Here is a 16,915-nt window from a genome sequence, read left to right as displayed (position 1 = left end):
GAGCTTCAGGTTACTTGAGTTTAGCAGCAGATCAGACACCTGTATCTCAATCTGATCATGTGTGTTCATTCAGAGTTTGAGAGAATAACTATAGAGTTAGGGTCTTTTATCCCTGAAATTATGACACTTTCTGATGAAATTAGAATATATGTGACCACAAAACCAGTCAAAAGGGTCAGTTTTTTGAAATTGAGATGTATACGCCATCTGAAAGATGAATAAATAAGCTTTCCATTGATGTATGGTTTGTTAGGATAGGACAATATTTAGGTCAATATTAGTCTGAGATGCAACTATTTGAAAATCTGTAATCTGAGGGTGCAAAAAAACCTAAATATTGAGAAAATCACCTTTAAAGTTGTCCAAATGAAGTTCTTAGCAATGCAAATTACTAATCAAAGACTATGTTTTGATATACTTGTGGTAGAAAATGTACAAAATATCTTCATGGAACATGATCTTTATTCAATATCCTAAAGATTTTTGGCATAAAAGAAAAATCAATACTTTTCACCCGTACAATGTATTGTTGGCTATTGCTACAAATATAACCGTGATACTTAAGACTGGTCTTGTGGTCCAGGGTCACACACACACACATATAATAATAATAATAATAATTATTATTATTATTATTAAAAATGAAAATGCATTTATTGCATTCAATGCATTATTATTATTTTATTATTATTATATATAATGCATATTGTTTTTATTGTTGTAGTCAACAATGAAAACATGTTATTTATGTATGAAGTGTTTTTTTTTTTAAGAATTTATAAATGTATTTGGATTTATTATATCTGATTATGTTATGTCTTGGTATATTATATCTGATTATATTTTATTCAAACAAACATTTTTCTGTTTTTATTATTTTTATAATACATATTTAGTATATATATTTTTTTATTTTTGAATTTGGTTATATTTTATTATGTTATTAAAACAAACGTTATTATTATTTAAAAATATTTGTATTATTTTTATGACATTCAATTTTATATTTTTTCCTTTTTTTCATTTTATTATATGATGATTTAGTATACTTGATTGTATTTTATTAAGACAAACTTTTTAGTATTTCTATAATACATATTTAATATTACGTTTAATTTTTTTAATTTTAATTTTTTTTTACTTTTTTATTTGTATTTTTTATATTATGATTCTGTATATTTGATTGTATTTTAAGACTTTTTTAAAAATATTTATAATACATATTTAATATTACAATATTTCATTTATCATTTTTTCAGTTTTTAGATATTTTTTCCTTTTCATATTATTATTATTTTAATTACATTAGAATTTGTTATATTTGATTGTATCTGTGTCTTTTTAGTATTTTTATAACACATTTATATTATTTATATTATATATATTTTTTTTTATTTTTCCTTTTTTAATTTTTATTTTTCATATTATGATTCTGTATATTTGATTGTATTTTATTAAGACAAATTTGTTAGCATTTTTATAATACATATTTAATATTACAACACTTGTCTTTTTATTCTTTTTAGAACATTTTTGATTACACTGTTTTGGTGTATTATATGTCATTTTATTTTATTTAAACAAATGTATTGATTTTTCTTTTTTTCACAGTGTTGAATTGTGCACAATAAGATCAAGAAGACACATTGGAGGTGGAGATGAGTATAAGAAGAGTGAGATGGATGAACAGAGAAAGGCGGTTAGTCTTTTTTACCTCTTTGAAATTATCAAACGCTGCAATGATAATTTCATGACCTCCTCGAACCAAACACACCGCAGCAAGCAGCTCCAGAACCAGAGCTTTAGTCCTAAACACAAACACATGTGTATGTAAGTACAGTAGTGTAGAAACAAAAGATTTAAAACCAACACATACTGTCCTCTCACCTGGCACTCTTGTTGTTGAGACTCAGGGTGATTTCATTGACACAGCTGGGATGAGCCATCACCTGATTAAACCCTAACTAACACACACATACACAGACACATTAGTCAAGTGATGAGACGAAACAATACGAGAGTAAGATGAGAAGTACCTGGTAGTTCATGATGGCACGGAGGCACATGATGCAGAGATGCAGGTGGTTCTTCTGGCTGAGCAGACGCGAATATCGCAGAGCTTTCCTGAGCAAAAGAAGTCATGTTGAATATTTATATTAAATATTACATTAAAAATGTTTTTAATTATGTTATGGTATATTGGCTTATATTTTATTAAACCATTTTTAAATCTTTTTATTTACTACATATTTAATGATCTCAAAATTCTTTGAGATCATTTTGATTTTGATAATATCTCAAAATCATTAAAGGAGAGAAAGTCACTTTCAGAACAAAAATTTAATCACCCTGTTGTCCTCCAAGATGTTCCTGTCTTTCTTTGTTCAGTCGATAAGATATTGTGTTTCTTGAGGAAAAATATTCAGGAATTATCTCCATATAATGGACTTCAATGGTTTTAACTTCCAAAATGTAGTTTAAACGCAGATTCAAATGGCTCTAAATGATCCCATCTGAGGAATAAGGGTCTTATCTAGCAAAATGATTGGCCATTTTTGAAACAAATGAACAATTTATATACTTTTTAACCTCAAACGCTTGTCACCATTGCACCATTGCACCATTGCAGTTCACTATATGGAGAACAAGAAACAATTTCTTATCGACTGAAGAAAGAAAGACATGGACATCTTGGATGACATGGGGGTGAGTAAATTATCTGTAAACTTTTGTTCTGGAAGTGAACTTCTTTAATAGTAAAAGTACTTTTTGTGACAGAGACACAAACAAACTCTCTGTAGCAGGAATGCTGTTGATCCTGATAGAAGCGACTGGATGGGTGTGTGTGTGTGTGTGTTTGATCTGATCACGAGTTTTGATCTCAGAATACATTTCAGACATATTTGACGTTACAGTGATAGTGTTTCGCACGTGTGCGTGTTGTGTGATTGGGTCTGGGCATGTATGTTCCTTTTTGTCGATTTTTTTATCATCAGTGTGTTTGAAGCTGAAAATAGTAATGCTTGTGAATGTTTTCTTCTTCAGTTCAAGACTAAAGAACTTCACAAACATGACATGTAGATCCAAAAATTGCTTAAATAAGAAATAAAATCTATAATTGATCATTTAAGAGTGGTTTATACTCAATAACTGACCTTGTGGCGAAGGACCGTCCTGAGCGTGGGGAATTGTGTGTAGGAGAGTTTGTCGCACTTGTGGTCAGATCTTCCACAGATTTCTCTTCAAAGCTTCCATTATCAGAGCTGTCCATGTCATATCTGTAAAAACACAGTAGGTGTCTGATGATGTTGCTGATGAACTGTTTTCGACGTGGATAATAATCAGAAACGTTTCAGCAAATCAGCATATTAGAATGATTTCTGAAGGATCATGTGAGACTGAAGACTGGAGTAAAGATGCTGAAAATTCAGCTTTGCATCACAAAAATAAATTATATTTTAAAATATATTCAAATAGAAAACAGTTATTTTAAATAGTAATAATATTTCACAATATTACAGTTTTTACTGTATTTTTGAACAAATGAATACAGCCTTGGTGAGCATATTCTTTTAAATACATCAAAAAGCAGTTTGACCATATAGTGTTGCTGTTGTTTAGTAAAGGTTGTTTGTTGCTCAGACTGATGAATATATTAGTAGTGTTAGATACTGGCATCAGAGGCCTGGTTTGGGACATTAGATGGTCAGGGCATGCTCTCTTCCCAGACGCCTTGTCACATTAAGAATTTAGGTTCCTCTATTGTGTCTTGGACAATGTGTGTGTGTGTGTGTGTGTACATACGTGACTGCACGTTGAGCAAAAGAGAGGTAGTCCACTAGCACGTCTAAACCCTTGTTTTCTTCATTTAGAAACTCCTCAGCCCACCTGAATAGACAGAACAATACTATGAAGTACAAAAGGAGCACTACTGAGATAAATTATGAGTGACAAATTAATTACAGTCTAGTGTTGACACAGTTACAGGTTTCTCTGGGAATGTTTCAGAAACCTGCATTTAAAGGAACAGTACAATTTCCCCACTCTCAGGTCGTTCCAGATGTAGATGAGTTTGTTTCTTCATCTGAACAAAATTTGAGAAATTTAGGATAACATCATTTGCTCACCAATCGATACTCTGTAGTGAATGGGTGCCGTCAGAATGAGAGTCCAAACAGCTGGTAAAAACTTTACAATCATCCACATATAATCCACACCACTCCAGTCCATCAATTAACATCTTGTGAAGTGAAAAGGTGCATGTTTATAAGAAACAAATCCATTATTAAAATGTTATAACTTTAAACCATCACTTCTGGGCAGTCCATGAGTCCAGTAGAAATGTCCATTTTCTGTTGTCGACTCACATCAAAATCTTTCAACATATTTGTTTAGATCAGTTTTGGACTGTTTTCACTTGTAATGGTGCTTGGTCTGTGTTAAAAACACCTTCATGATGGATTTGTTTCTTACAAACATACAGCTTAGCTCTTCACAAGATGGTAATTGATCGACTGGAGTGGTATGGATTACTTGTGGATTATTGTGATGTTTTTATCAGCTGTGTGGACTCTCATTCTGACGGCACCCATTCACTGCAATGGTGATGTGATACTAAATTTCTCCAAATCTGATGAAGAAACAAACTCATCTACATCTTGGATGGACTGAGGGTGAGGACATTTCTTTAAAGATCCTTGCTTTTTGTCCTTTTTTGAAGTACGACAGACCTTGATCACCATTCACTTCCACTGCACATAAAGAAAGAAAGTCAGACCACTTCATAATGGTGCAACGGTAAATAAATGAGAGAACTGTAATCTTTGGATCAACTAATCCACCAGTAATCCATACCGCTCCAGTGCCTCAATTAACATCTTGTGAAGAGAATAGCTGCATGTTTGTAAGAAACAAATACGCCATTAAGATGTTTTTAACCTCAAACTGTTACTCTCGGCTAAAATTCAAGTCCATAATCCATAATCAGGCTTCCTCCAGTGGAAAAAGTCCATCCCCTGTTGTCCTCTCACATCAAAATCCACAGATATATTTGTTTTGGACTGTTTTCACTTGTAAACAATTCTTGATCTGTGCATATTTCTCACCTGATACATACAAGATGCCTTTTTCACTGGAGAAAGCAATATTATGAATAGAGGACTATTTTTTTTCACCAGGAACAACATTAAAACATCTTAATGCGAGATGTGAGGCATGTGGATTACTTGTGGATTATTGTGATGTTTTTATCAGCTGTTTGGACTCTCATTCTGACGGCACCCATTCACTACAGAGGTTCCATTGGTGAGCAAGTGATGTAATGCTACATTTATCCAAATCTGTTCTGATGTAGAAACAAACTCATTTACATCTCGGATGGCCTGGGTGAACACATTTCACCAAATTTTAACACTTTAACATGTGAAAGTTTAAAAAAGTGGTAAATTTTTTTTTTTAATTAATTTATTATGTAATCAAGCCAGTAACATGTATTGTCAATCACATGTGATGGCTCTTACCCGATGTGATTGGTGCGTAGAGAGATCTCCAACTCTTTTAGAACTTGTGTGGATTCTTGGACTCGCCTCTTAAACTACAAATCACACACATATCACTTTATTAATTAAAATTGCTCGCATATTTCAGTTTGATTGATTATAACTGGACAAGCAACGCACATACACAAACTCAAACACATATCTGTACCTTTCTGCCTCCTCCCTGCTCTAATACACTCTTAAGTTTCTGAATGTAGGCTGACGGAGGATTCTTCACTTGGAACCGCTCCTGAAGAGAGAAACAAGAAGGTGAATGCTCTGGATGCACTTGAGAGGATGTTTTTAGTTTTTAAAGAGCAAAGGCAATTGTGTTTTTCATTATATGTCCCCTTTAAAGGTGTGTTATGTGGTTTGGGTAGTAAAAACAGCTTCACGGTAAATGCATGTGTGTAAAAAGTGAATTAACCTCACCTGGTCACAAACTAGCTCCCATTTCTTCTCATTGTCGTACTGACAGAGCAGCTTCACTTTATCAGGTGGAAGATTCATGGAATTCTAAAATCAAAGAGCAAGAGACAAACCTTAAATCTTTTTGTAGTTCATTTACAGAGCCATTAGCCCTATTCCACTTAGGCAAACTCTTAAAATTTACTTTTACAGCACCTTTGGGTTCAGCAAAGAACCATTTGAGAACCATTTTTTATGGTCGAGTGATTTAGAGAGTAAAAAAATTACATTTTATTAAACACTGCTTTTTTTGAAAGAAGGTTGCATTTTTGTTAATCAAATGTACAGTAAAATCATTAATATTGTGAAATATTATTACAGTTTCAAATAGCTGTTTTCTATTTGAATATATTTTAAAAAGTAATTTATTCCTGTGATCAAAGCTGAATTTTCAGCATCATTACTCCAGTCTTCAGTGTCACATGATCCTTCAGAAATCATTCTAATATGCTGATTTGCTTTATAAGAAATATTTCTGATTATTATCACAGTTGAAAACAATTGTCCTGTTTTTTTTTTTTTTTTTTTTTTTTTTTTTTCAGAATTCTTTAGCGAATACAGCATTTGAAGAACAGCATTTGAATATTTAAAATGTAAAATGTTCTGTAACATTTTAAATGTTTTTGCTATTGTACGGACCACAAACTTTAGAACGGTAGTTTAGGTTCCTCAGATCACCATGTCGATTTCTGGGTGCCAGTCGCACCAGTACATAGATAACTTGCTAATAAAACAAATATTAAAGGAGAAGTCCACTTCCAAAACAAAGATTCACATATAATGTACTCACCCCCTTGTCATCCAAGATGTTCATGTCTTTCTTTCTTCAGTTATAAAGAAATTATGTTTTTTGAGTAAAACGTTCCTGCATTTTTATCCATATAGTGGACTGATGTGGTGCCCCAGTTTTGAACTTGCAAAATGCAATTTAAATGCGGCTTCAAACAATCCCAAATGCAGTTGTAAATGATCCCAGCCGAGGAAGAAGGGTCTTATCTAGCAAAATGATCGGTTATTTTCATTAAAAAAATACAATTTAAATACTTTTTAATCTCAAACGCTTGTCTTGCCTTTCTCTCCATGAACTCTGTGTATTCTGGCTCAAGACAGTTAGGGTATGTCGAAAAACTCCAATCGTATTTTCTCCCTCAACTTCAAAAATCATTTCAAAATCATCCTACATCACTGCAGAAGAACCGACCCATGCAAAGAAGATCAAACACCCTTAACAAAAAAGGTAAAACAGCGATATAGGACAAGCATTTGGCATTAAAAAGTATATCAATTGTATTTTTTTTATTAAAATAACTGATCGTTCCGCTACATAAGACCCTTCTTTCTCAGCTGAGATTGTTTACAACCACATTTAAGATCATTTGAAGCCACATTTAAACTGCATGTTAGAAGTTCAAAATCGGGGCACCATATCAGTCCATTATATGAAGAAAAATGCTGAAATGTTTTCCTCAAAAAACATAATTTCTTTACGACTGAAGAAAGAAAGACACGAACATCTTGGATGTCAAGGGGGTGAGTAAATTGCTGTTATAGAAGTAGAGTATAATTTAAAAAAGGCTTTATTTTTTTTAATTAGTTGATGGTGCTTCCTGCTTTTCACAGATTTATGCCTGGCGGATGATATCAAAGGTAAAAAAAAGAAAATCCATAGAATTACAATAAGGGAGAAATAAAAGGATGCAACTACCTGGCAACCACCCTGGACACTGTAGCAACCACCCAGATCCACCCACTGTACCCAAACATCTCAGTGGCAAGTTTTGCACCCCTCACATTTTCTTCAGATCTAGTTGCAGTATGTTCTCAGACAAATACAGAGTTACTGTGGCACCAGTCACACATTACACTTGTTTGCAGATGGTCACTTATGAACTGATGAGTAAGCGGCTGCATCTTGTGAGCCAGTTTACGAGCAGCAGACAGATCACATGTATAATAAGGTATGCTGACTCTAAGAATGCCCTTTCTGAACCGGCAGATTAGTGCTGTGTGAATGTCCTGTTGCTATGACGCTCTCCTAAATTATTTATGAACAGCATGAGTGTTTGCATTTGTACTCTACACACACACACACACTGTTATGGCCCTACAGAATTACCTCATGAGTGACTCATCTGAGCATCGGATGATACCGAACACACACACACACAGTGTGTGTGCAAGCTGTGTGTAAATCCCCTAAAACATGAAAATCATCTTCAAGGTCATCTTCCATTCACGCATGCTTGTCAAGACTGCATTTATTTGATAGAAAATATAGTGAAATTGTGAAATATTATTAGAATTTCAAATAACTGTTTTCTATTTGAATATCTTTTAAAATGTAATTTATTTCTGTGATGAAAAGCTGAATTTTTAGCATCATAACTCCAGTCTTCAGTGTCACATGATCCATTAGAATATACTAATTTGTTGATCTGTTACCTCAAATTTTGTAAGATTTTGAGATACACGCTTAAGTTTAATACTTTCAAATTGTGGTTTGTTCAAATCTCTAACTATGAACATCATTAAGCAAGCACCACTGATTAAATCATTATTTTTGTCCCCTTTGAATCTTTTTCCTCATGGGGAATGTCCCCTGGAGGGTTCGTTCAGGTGTTGCTATTCCCTTGGAGGCATTTTGTGAAATTTCATCCTCATAAGAATACCAAAACTCTGTGTAAATGTATTTCCCCATTCCCTACTAGGTGTTTTCTGACTTGAAAATGGTTTTACTTTCTGCATACAGCTATTGAGGTCTTTTGACACACTCAGTGTCGCTTTAGAAACAGAATGTTTTGCTGTGAAAGATGACGGGAATTCTCAGTATTTGTTTTGTGTTTTATTCCTTGGCTGTATCTTTCAGCTGATAGCTTAGGAATGTTATCATTTGTTTTGGGAACATTGTAAAAGATCTCAATGAACTTTATACTAATATTTAGCCTTTCTTTGACCCACCTATGAACCCAGGACTGACCGAAGACTCGGTAACTACTCTATGTCCTAAATCGCCAGTCTACATATCTATATGTGACCCTGGACCACAAATCCAGTCATAAGGGTCAATTATATGTCAACTGAAGGCGAATAAATATGCTTTCCATTGATGTATGGTTTGTTAGGATAGGACAATATTTGGCCAAAATACAACTATTTGAAAATCTGGAATCTGAAGGTGCACAAAAATAAAAATATTGAGAAAATCGCCTTTAAAGTTGTCCAAATCAAGTTCTTAGCAAAGCATATTACTAAGCAAAAAGTTGTGATATATTTACAGTAGGAAATTTACAAAATATCTTTATGAAACATGATCTTTACTTAATATCCTAATGATTTTTGGCATTAAAAAAAGGTTAATTTTGACCCATGCAATGTATTTTTTGCTATTGCTACAAATATACCCGTGCTACATAAGACTGGTTTTGTGGTCCAGGGTCATATATCTGTACATGTCAGACATATGAAATCATGTTTTCTCTGTAAAGTAACAGGAAAACTACATCTGAATATTGAATGTCATCTCTTGTATAAAAGTAATCAGAAGTAGATGATACAACAAAGACTGAACATACACCACCATTCAAAATATATATAATTTAATCAACAAAATTATAAATATATGCTGTTCTTCTGAACTTTCTATTCTTGAAAGATAAAAATATGAAGCAGCACAACTGTTTTTAACACTGATAATAATAATGTTTCTTAAACAGCAAAAGCAGCATATTAGAATGATTTCTAAAGGATCATGTGACACTGACTGGAGTAATGATGCTGAAAATTCAGCTTTGATCACAGAAATAAATTACATTTTACAATTTATTTAAATAGAAAACAGTTATTTTAAATTGTAATAATATGTCAGAATTTTTACTGTATTTCTGATCAAATAAATGCAACCTTGATGTACTATGATGATTTTTTAAATATTTAAAATATTTAAATTATTTAAAACATTTAAAATATTTACAATATCTTATCGACCCCAAACTTTTGTGCGGTAGAGTATGTGACGTACAATGTTAAATCTAGAACATTGTGTTTGACTATTGCTGTGTCATTTCATTTTTTGCACATATTAAATTACAGTTTTTCACTAAGCATGGCATATTAGCATGGCACTGTGTCCTAATTTGCAAAACAGGTCAATGGGAGAAAAAAAACAGCAATCTGCAGAAATATTGCTTTAGGGCGAACACACACACACACACACACAGTTTCCTCTCAAACAGTCTTTCTTTATGAAATGCCTGCAGTGCAGACAATTTCATTGATTATAATTGTCAGGTTGCATTTGTCGTGTAGACAGTGTTATCTTTGCATTTTTTAAATCAGATCTCATCTCTCATAATTGACATTTTCTATCCATGAAATGAGGACAAGGAGCCTGGAGAAAAATAGAATCAAGGACAAAACTCTTCTAGCTCTTCAACCATCACTGATTGCTTTATTTTTGTCTCTTTATGAACATATCGTCTGCCCTTTCTTTGTCCTTTACATGTTCTATCCCTAAAACAGTTAAACAGTTTTCAGGACAAGTTCATCACATGTTATTTTGAATCCTGAAGTACTCAAATGCTTACATTGGAGTATATACACATAATTTATGCATCAGTGCAGCAATGCAGTGTATAATGCAGTACACGTGCAGAAAGCAATGCGCATGTTCATAATGTCATCATTCAGAGCTTTCATATCGCTTTACCTTCAGCAGAATTATGCTGGAAGATTATACTGTTTTCAGCTTATCATATTTGCATATGGTTTTTTGTATATTCATAAGCCGAATCATGAGATTTTTAATCACCCCAAGGATTTTGAAATATATTTATTTAATTACAAACCAATATCTATATATTTAAGACACTATATTTAAAACAAAGGATTATTATAGTTAAACTGAATCTAAAATTCAAACCATCATATATATATATATATATATATATATAATAAACAATCAACTAAAATAACAAAAATAAAACACAATATTAATTAAATTAATAATAAAAATAAAACAGATTCAAAATAATATAAACTGAAACTAAAATTTTAACCATTAAAAAATATATTATTTAATTACTTTTTATTTCAACTTGTTGTCTAAGCAATATTTCTCATTTTATTTTAATTTAACTTGATGTACTAGAATATCTAAAACTAAAACTGAAATAAAATAAATAAGAACGATATATAAACAAAAATCAGCTAAAATGACAAAAATACACAAATTTAATGAAAATAAATATATAAAAATAAACCATATTCAAAATAATATAAACTGAACTAAAATTTAAACCATTAAAAATATATTATTTAATTCGTTTTTATTTCAGCTGGTTGTCTAAGCAATATTTCTCATTTTATTTTAATTTAACCTGATGTAATAGAATATCTAAGACTAAAACTGAAATAAAATAAGAATTGTATATATATATATATATATATGTATATATATAACATCTTAGTGATTCTAAAATAACTAATTAGATAACAGGTCAGTAAATCACATAAAACATGCCTAATTTAACAATTCTACACCTCTTAAGAACCCATCTTGATGTTTTCTTATGCTATTGTTGTTTTCAACCATCAGCCTAGTTTTTATGACTCATTTCTAAAGTAATAATTATACTGAAATACATTCAGAGCTGGCTTTGATTCATTGTATCTCATATATTTTTGTGCTGAGTGTTTCTAGATCAGCTGAAGGCAGCTGAAGATGGATGGTTTGTGCTTTCGGTAAGTGGCCACATGCAAAATATCAATGAGTGAACGGGCCATTTGTATAATTACAGGCCTGTCGTTTTTGCAGATGTTTTGTGCTCCTCCCGTTGGCAAGGCAAGGCTTCGACATGAGCTTTTAAATGCAAAAACACATACATGAGCAAGCAAGGAAATACTGTTGCTGTTATATGCATAAATTCAGCCTTAGAAAGAATGCAGAATTCTCAATAAATGAGTTCTTGTGCATTTGCATTATTGTTTACGCAGTTTTTTATTAAATCCTTGTAACTTTTACTAAACAAGCTCACAGGTAATTGCACTAAATATTGTTCCCGGCAAGGTGCGTTTTCGAGCGATTGCTCGTTTAATTGTGTGTTTTATCACAAACACGCTGCTGGTGGTGCTGCCATTATTTGCATTCTATTTCCATTATACAAACAGCATGTCGCAAACTCTTTCTCTGTAGACATTGTTAATGGGGATGGGATGAAATGAAACTGAGTTTGTGGAGGGCCTCCATGTGCACTTCAATTCTTGATTAAATGGCCTTTCACTGTTGTATGATGGGAGAGTGAGGAGTGCTTATCTGATTTAGGAACAGCATCAAGGATATTGGCAGAGTGAATTAGTTAACATGGAATAAATTACAGCTGAGTTTACTAACAAGAACTACAGCCAGACTTAAGTTATATAAAGAGTAAAACACTGGCTAAATATTCGGTTTAAACACAGGTATTGTGGAATGATTCGATTGGAAATTACCATGTAAAATACATTACTGCGGTTCTGGTACAGAGTTTACATGAATTAGATTAATTAGTTGATAAGTAGGTTATTCCAGGCCTTAACTATAACTAGCCAGCAGTCCAACAGGACTGGATAGTTTTTGTGTTAATATAAAGTATTATTTATTGTGGTAAGGTTCGGTGGATTTATATTTCTTATGACATTTCAAAACAGTTGGCCACAAATGAAGATATTAATGGCTTATAAGATATTTTAGAAGGTCCAAGTTGCTTTTTTTCCACAATGCCCACAACTGTCAAGACGATTTTCAGTAAATAATGGCTTAAATTTCAGTCTGATCTTCACAGACTGGACCACAAACCCAGGCATATGTAGCATGGGTATATTTGTAGCAATAGCCAAAAATACATTGTATGGGTCAAAATGATTGATTTTTCTTTTATGCCAAAAATCATAAGGATAAAAGTTAAGTAAAGATCATGTTCTTCCTACCAACTTCCTACCATAAATATGTCAAAACTTAATTTCTGATTAGTAATATGCATTGCTAAAAGACAATTCTCATCAATAGAAAGCTTATTTATTTAGCTTTCAGCCAATGTATAAATCTCAATTTCAAAAAATTGACCCTTATGACTACACTGTAAAAAATAAAAAACACAATTTGTTGAATCAGCTTAAAATAATTTGTTATCCTGCTGCCAAATATCTAAGTTCTCACATAGTATAATTTAACATTTTAAGTTGAATAAACTTTTTTTGAGTTGACTGAACTTAAAATTTTAAGGCAGCCAGGTTACAAATTATCTTAAGTTGACTCAACAAATTGTTTTTTACAGTGTAGTTTTGTTTTCCAGTGTCACAAATATGGTGCATATTGACTAATTTTAAGAAACAGTTTACCCAGAATTAAAATTTGCTGACAGTTTCTCCCCCTCTGGCCATCCAGGATGTAGATGAGTGTGTTTTTTCATCAAAACGGATTTGGAGAAATTCAGTATAACATTCTCTCCAAATTCATAGAAGACAACTTTAAAACTGGAGGAAGCGTTATTATAGATTATGGACTCATATTTTAGCCAGAAGTGATGGTTTAAAGTTAAAAACACCTTCATGATGGATTTGTTTCTTACAAACACGCAGCATCTTGAACAGCCTGAGGCTAAGTAAATTTCCCCTACATTTTCATCTTTTGGGTAAATTATTTCTTTAAAGATGCTTTGATGATCACCCTGAACATAAAGAAACAAAGTCAAACTGCTTAAGAATGGTGCAACAGTAAATAAATGGCAGAACTGTAATCTTTTCATCAACTACCCATACTACTTAAAGGTAAAAAATTATTTGTGCAGCCATACACTCACCTATTGTGCACTAATCATAAATGAGATGCAGACGATACAAGCAGATAAAGCACATGAAATTCACCTAATGACGCATTAAAGTCTCCCAGCTGCACACTTACAGTTTTCCTGGTGCATAACACTCATACTCGGGGAGATTGTACAGATTTCACAACACGTGAATGAATGCAATTACCTCAGTACACATTCCATCACAGACAGTCTACAATAGCTAAATTATGTCATTCTTTTAGTACTTCCAGTCATGTGAAAGTCCTATCTGTGTGCATTTGATAATAACCTTTGCTTTTGCATGCATATAAAACATATTTAGAATCTGCTTCCATTGCACTATTAAACATGATTTTTTTTCTACAATTTATGTCAGCAAAACACTCAACAAAAGTCTGCATTATGGGATATTTTATTATGTACGTACCAACACGGTGCTGAACCTCTCCTCTAATTCCTCCTCAGGTGGTAAAGGCAGTTTAGGGGCCGGTGGCTGTTTTTGCCCATAAGTGCTGAGGGGCCGTTTGACATCCCGTCTGGGTGTCATCTCCAGACTTCCAGCTGCATTCCCCATGGCTGTATGCGGAGTTACACACAGAGGTACACATATACAGTCCAGATAATACAAGTGAAGTTCTACAACTTGCTTGATTCTAAACACTTGAATATAAGTCCTTATTCAGTCCTAGTGGGATGTTTTAAAACCACAGATAAAATCCAGCTTGACTTCTGCAGAATTCAGTTCTGGAAAGTCCATAAAAGCTTGTGGTTGTTACATAGTTGATGAGTTATTCAAGTTCCTCTGATGACGTTGTCCAATTACAGTAGGTAAAACCTACAACTTGTGTCTACAGAAAGACAAATGACACCGGTAGGCAAGGCTGCTGTCTGCTCGGATGTGTCTTGGTTGTCTTCTGGTCTCTGTGACATCTCTCTGCTCCATCCTGGAGTGAGTAGTTCAGGTAGGGAGGAAGGGAGTGAGTGGTGTGAGACAGCAGCAGGCAAGGACTGGGAAGCTTCTGGGTCCTAGTGCTGGATCTTTAGACTGTCATTTGTGTGTGTGAACACCTGATACTGACTCAGATGTCAACCTACAACCGGAGTCTCATGTTACTTGTTGGTGTTTGTTGCTAGGATGCTAAAGACAACCAAATAACAGCACACACACTCTTTCTGAATGACTTCAGACTATTGCAAAACAGTTGTAACTGTGAATCTATAGTGCCACAATTTAAGTGCTCATTTTAAGATAAATAAAAAGAATATATAAAAATACAGAATTTTTTGTGCTACTAATGCAGTAATATTGTGAAATATTATTACAATTTAAAAGAACTGTTTTCTATTTGAATATATTTAAAATGTAATTTTCTGAATTTTCAGCATCATTACTCTGGTCTTTAGTGTCACATGATCTGTCAGAAATCATTCTATTATGCTGATTTCCTGTTTAAGAAACATTTATGATTATAATCAATGTTAAAACAGTTGTTGTGGTTAATATTTTTCTGGAAGCTGTGAAATTATAAATTATTTAAAAAATGTCTTTAATGGATTTACTAGAGAGTACACTATCATTTTTGTCCCTGCAGTGTTCATTTGCAATGCAAATGGTAGTCCATAGCTACCATAGTAGATGTAATAGTCTCAGCAGACACAGCTGTTCCTTTACACCACATGCGAGGATTCATACTAAATATGTTCATGTAAACATATCCTTTTATTGTGCTGTAAGGTGACTAAACTTGAATAAAAGTGTTCATGAATACAGTGCTTAATATTGTTTTATTATTAACCTTGTGGTTTAAGAATCAAACTAATATTTTATGCCAAAATGCACATACAGTTACGTTCAAAAGTTTTCATACACCATGCAGAATATGTAAAATAAGAGGGATCATGTTATTTTTTATTTAGTACTGATCTGAATAAGATATTTCACACTTGACTGAATAAGATATTGAACCCTTTCCAACAGTGACTGTGTGATTTTGAGATCCATCTTCACACTGAAGACAGCTGAGATCCTCATATGCAACTATTACAGAAGGTTCAAACACTCACTGATGCTTCAGAAGGAAACACAATGCATTAAGAGCCGGGGGTGAAAACTTTTGGAATTTGAAGATCAGGGTAAATGTAACTTTTGTCTTCTGGGAAACATGCAAGCATCTTCTGTAGCTTTTGAAGGACAGTACTAAATAAAACAATAAAAAATAAATAAATAAATAAACTGCACACATCTTCAATCTGTTCAAAAGTTTTCACCCCCAGCTCTTAATACATTGTGTTTTTTGTTTTTGTTTTTTGGAGCGTTTGAACCTTCTGTAATAGTTGCATATGAGTCCCTCAGCTGTCCTCAGTGTGAAAATATCTCAAAATCATAGTCATTGTTAGAAAGGGTTCAAATACACAAAAATGCAGAAAAACCAAAGAAATTGTGGGACTTAAAAGATTTTTTGGAAAAACAGCAGGCAGAAGAACTGTTCAGTACAAACAAGGGACTCATTAACAACCATCACTAAACAAAACAAACAAACAAACAAAACAAACAGCTGTGGATCATTCAGGTAACAACACAGTATTAAGAATCAAGTGTATGTAAACTTTTGAAAGGTGTCATTTTTATAAATTCAACTAATGTTTTCTCTTGTGGACTATATGTAAATGTCTTTTACGTGAAATATGTTATTCAGGTCAGCACTAAATAAAAAAATAACATGCATTTTCATTTTGTATGATCCCTCTTATTTTGGAAAAATGATTAACATTTTGCAGATTCTGCAAGGTGTATGTAAACTTTTGACCTCAACTGTAGAAAGTTATTTCTTTATTTAAATAGATTAAATGTTTAAAAGGTTACACAGTATCCCCCTGCAATTTAGTGCTTGCTTAAAACATTAAAACAGTACTGTGCAGTTGCGCCACCTACTGGTTCTCCAGCAGATTTACTGGCTGAAAATGAGATCAAATTATGGATCCAAGTTTTTGTGTGTGCATATGGATTGATATGTTTTTTAGTGACGTTGAATGTGAAAGTGATATTTTTAGGCAGTTTAGCATAAACGTCCCTTTTTAAATGTA

The 16,915-nt window shown here is 32.9% G+C and overlaps 1 protein-coding gene across 2 annotated transcripts in view; it reads right to left on the bottom strand.

The window, feature by feature from the left end:
- fmnl1b (formin-like 1b) overlaps window positions 1-14,856 on the bottom strand; it is a 30,338-nt gene extending 15,482 nt beyond the window's left edge. Inside the window, exons 1-9 of one of the 2 annotated variants that reach the window (XM_051098706.1) lie at window positions 14,259-14,856; window positions 5,970-6,053; window positions 5,707-5,787; window positions 5,520-5,593; window positions 3,805-3,888; window positions 3,156-3,278; window positions 2,037-2,124; window positions 1,888-1,964; window positions 1,715-1,808 (exon numbers count right to left, since the gene is read on the bottom strand). In XM_051098706.1, coding sequence (XP_050954663.1) covers window positions 1,715-1,808; window positions 1,888-1,964; window positions 2,037-2,124; window positions 3,156-3,278; window positions 3,805-3,888; window positions 5,520-5,593; window positions 5,707-5,787; window positions 5,970-6,053; window positions 14,259-14,405 — 852 coding nt within the window. In that variant the 5' untranslated portion in view covers window positions 14,406-14,856. Of the gene's footprint in view, window positions 1-1,714; window positions 1,809-1,887; window positions 1,965-2,036; window positions 2,125-3,155; window positions 3,279-3,804; window positions 3,889-5,519; window positions 5,594-5,706; window positions 5,788-5,969; window positions 6,054-14,258 lie in introns of those variants that run through there. The other variant, XM_051098707.1, reaches the window with a different exon arrangement.
- Window positions 14,857-16,915: the final 2,059 nt, after the last annotated feature.

The sequence above is a fragment of the Labeo rohita genome, chromosome 24, assembly GCF_022985175.1.
Source record: "Labeo rohita strain BAU-BD-2019 chromosome 24, IGBB_LRoh.1.0, whole genome shotgun sequence".
Taxonomy (NCBI): Eukaryota; Metazoa; Chordata; class Actinopteri; order Cypriniformes; family Cyprinidae; genus Labeo; species Labeo rohita.
Note: the sequence above shows the minus strand (reverse complement) of the source record. Positions and strands in the feature narration are given on the sequence as shown.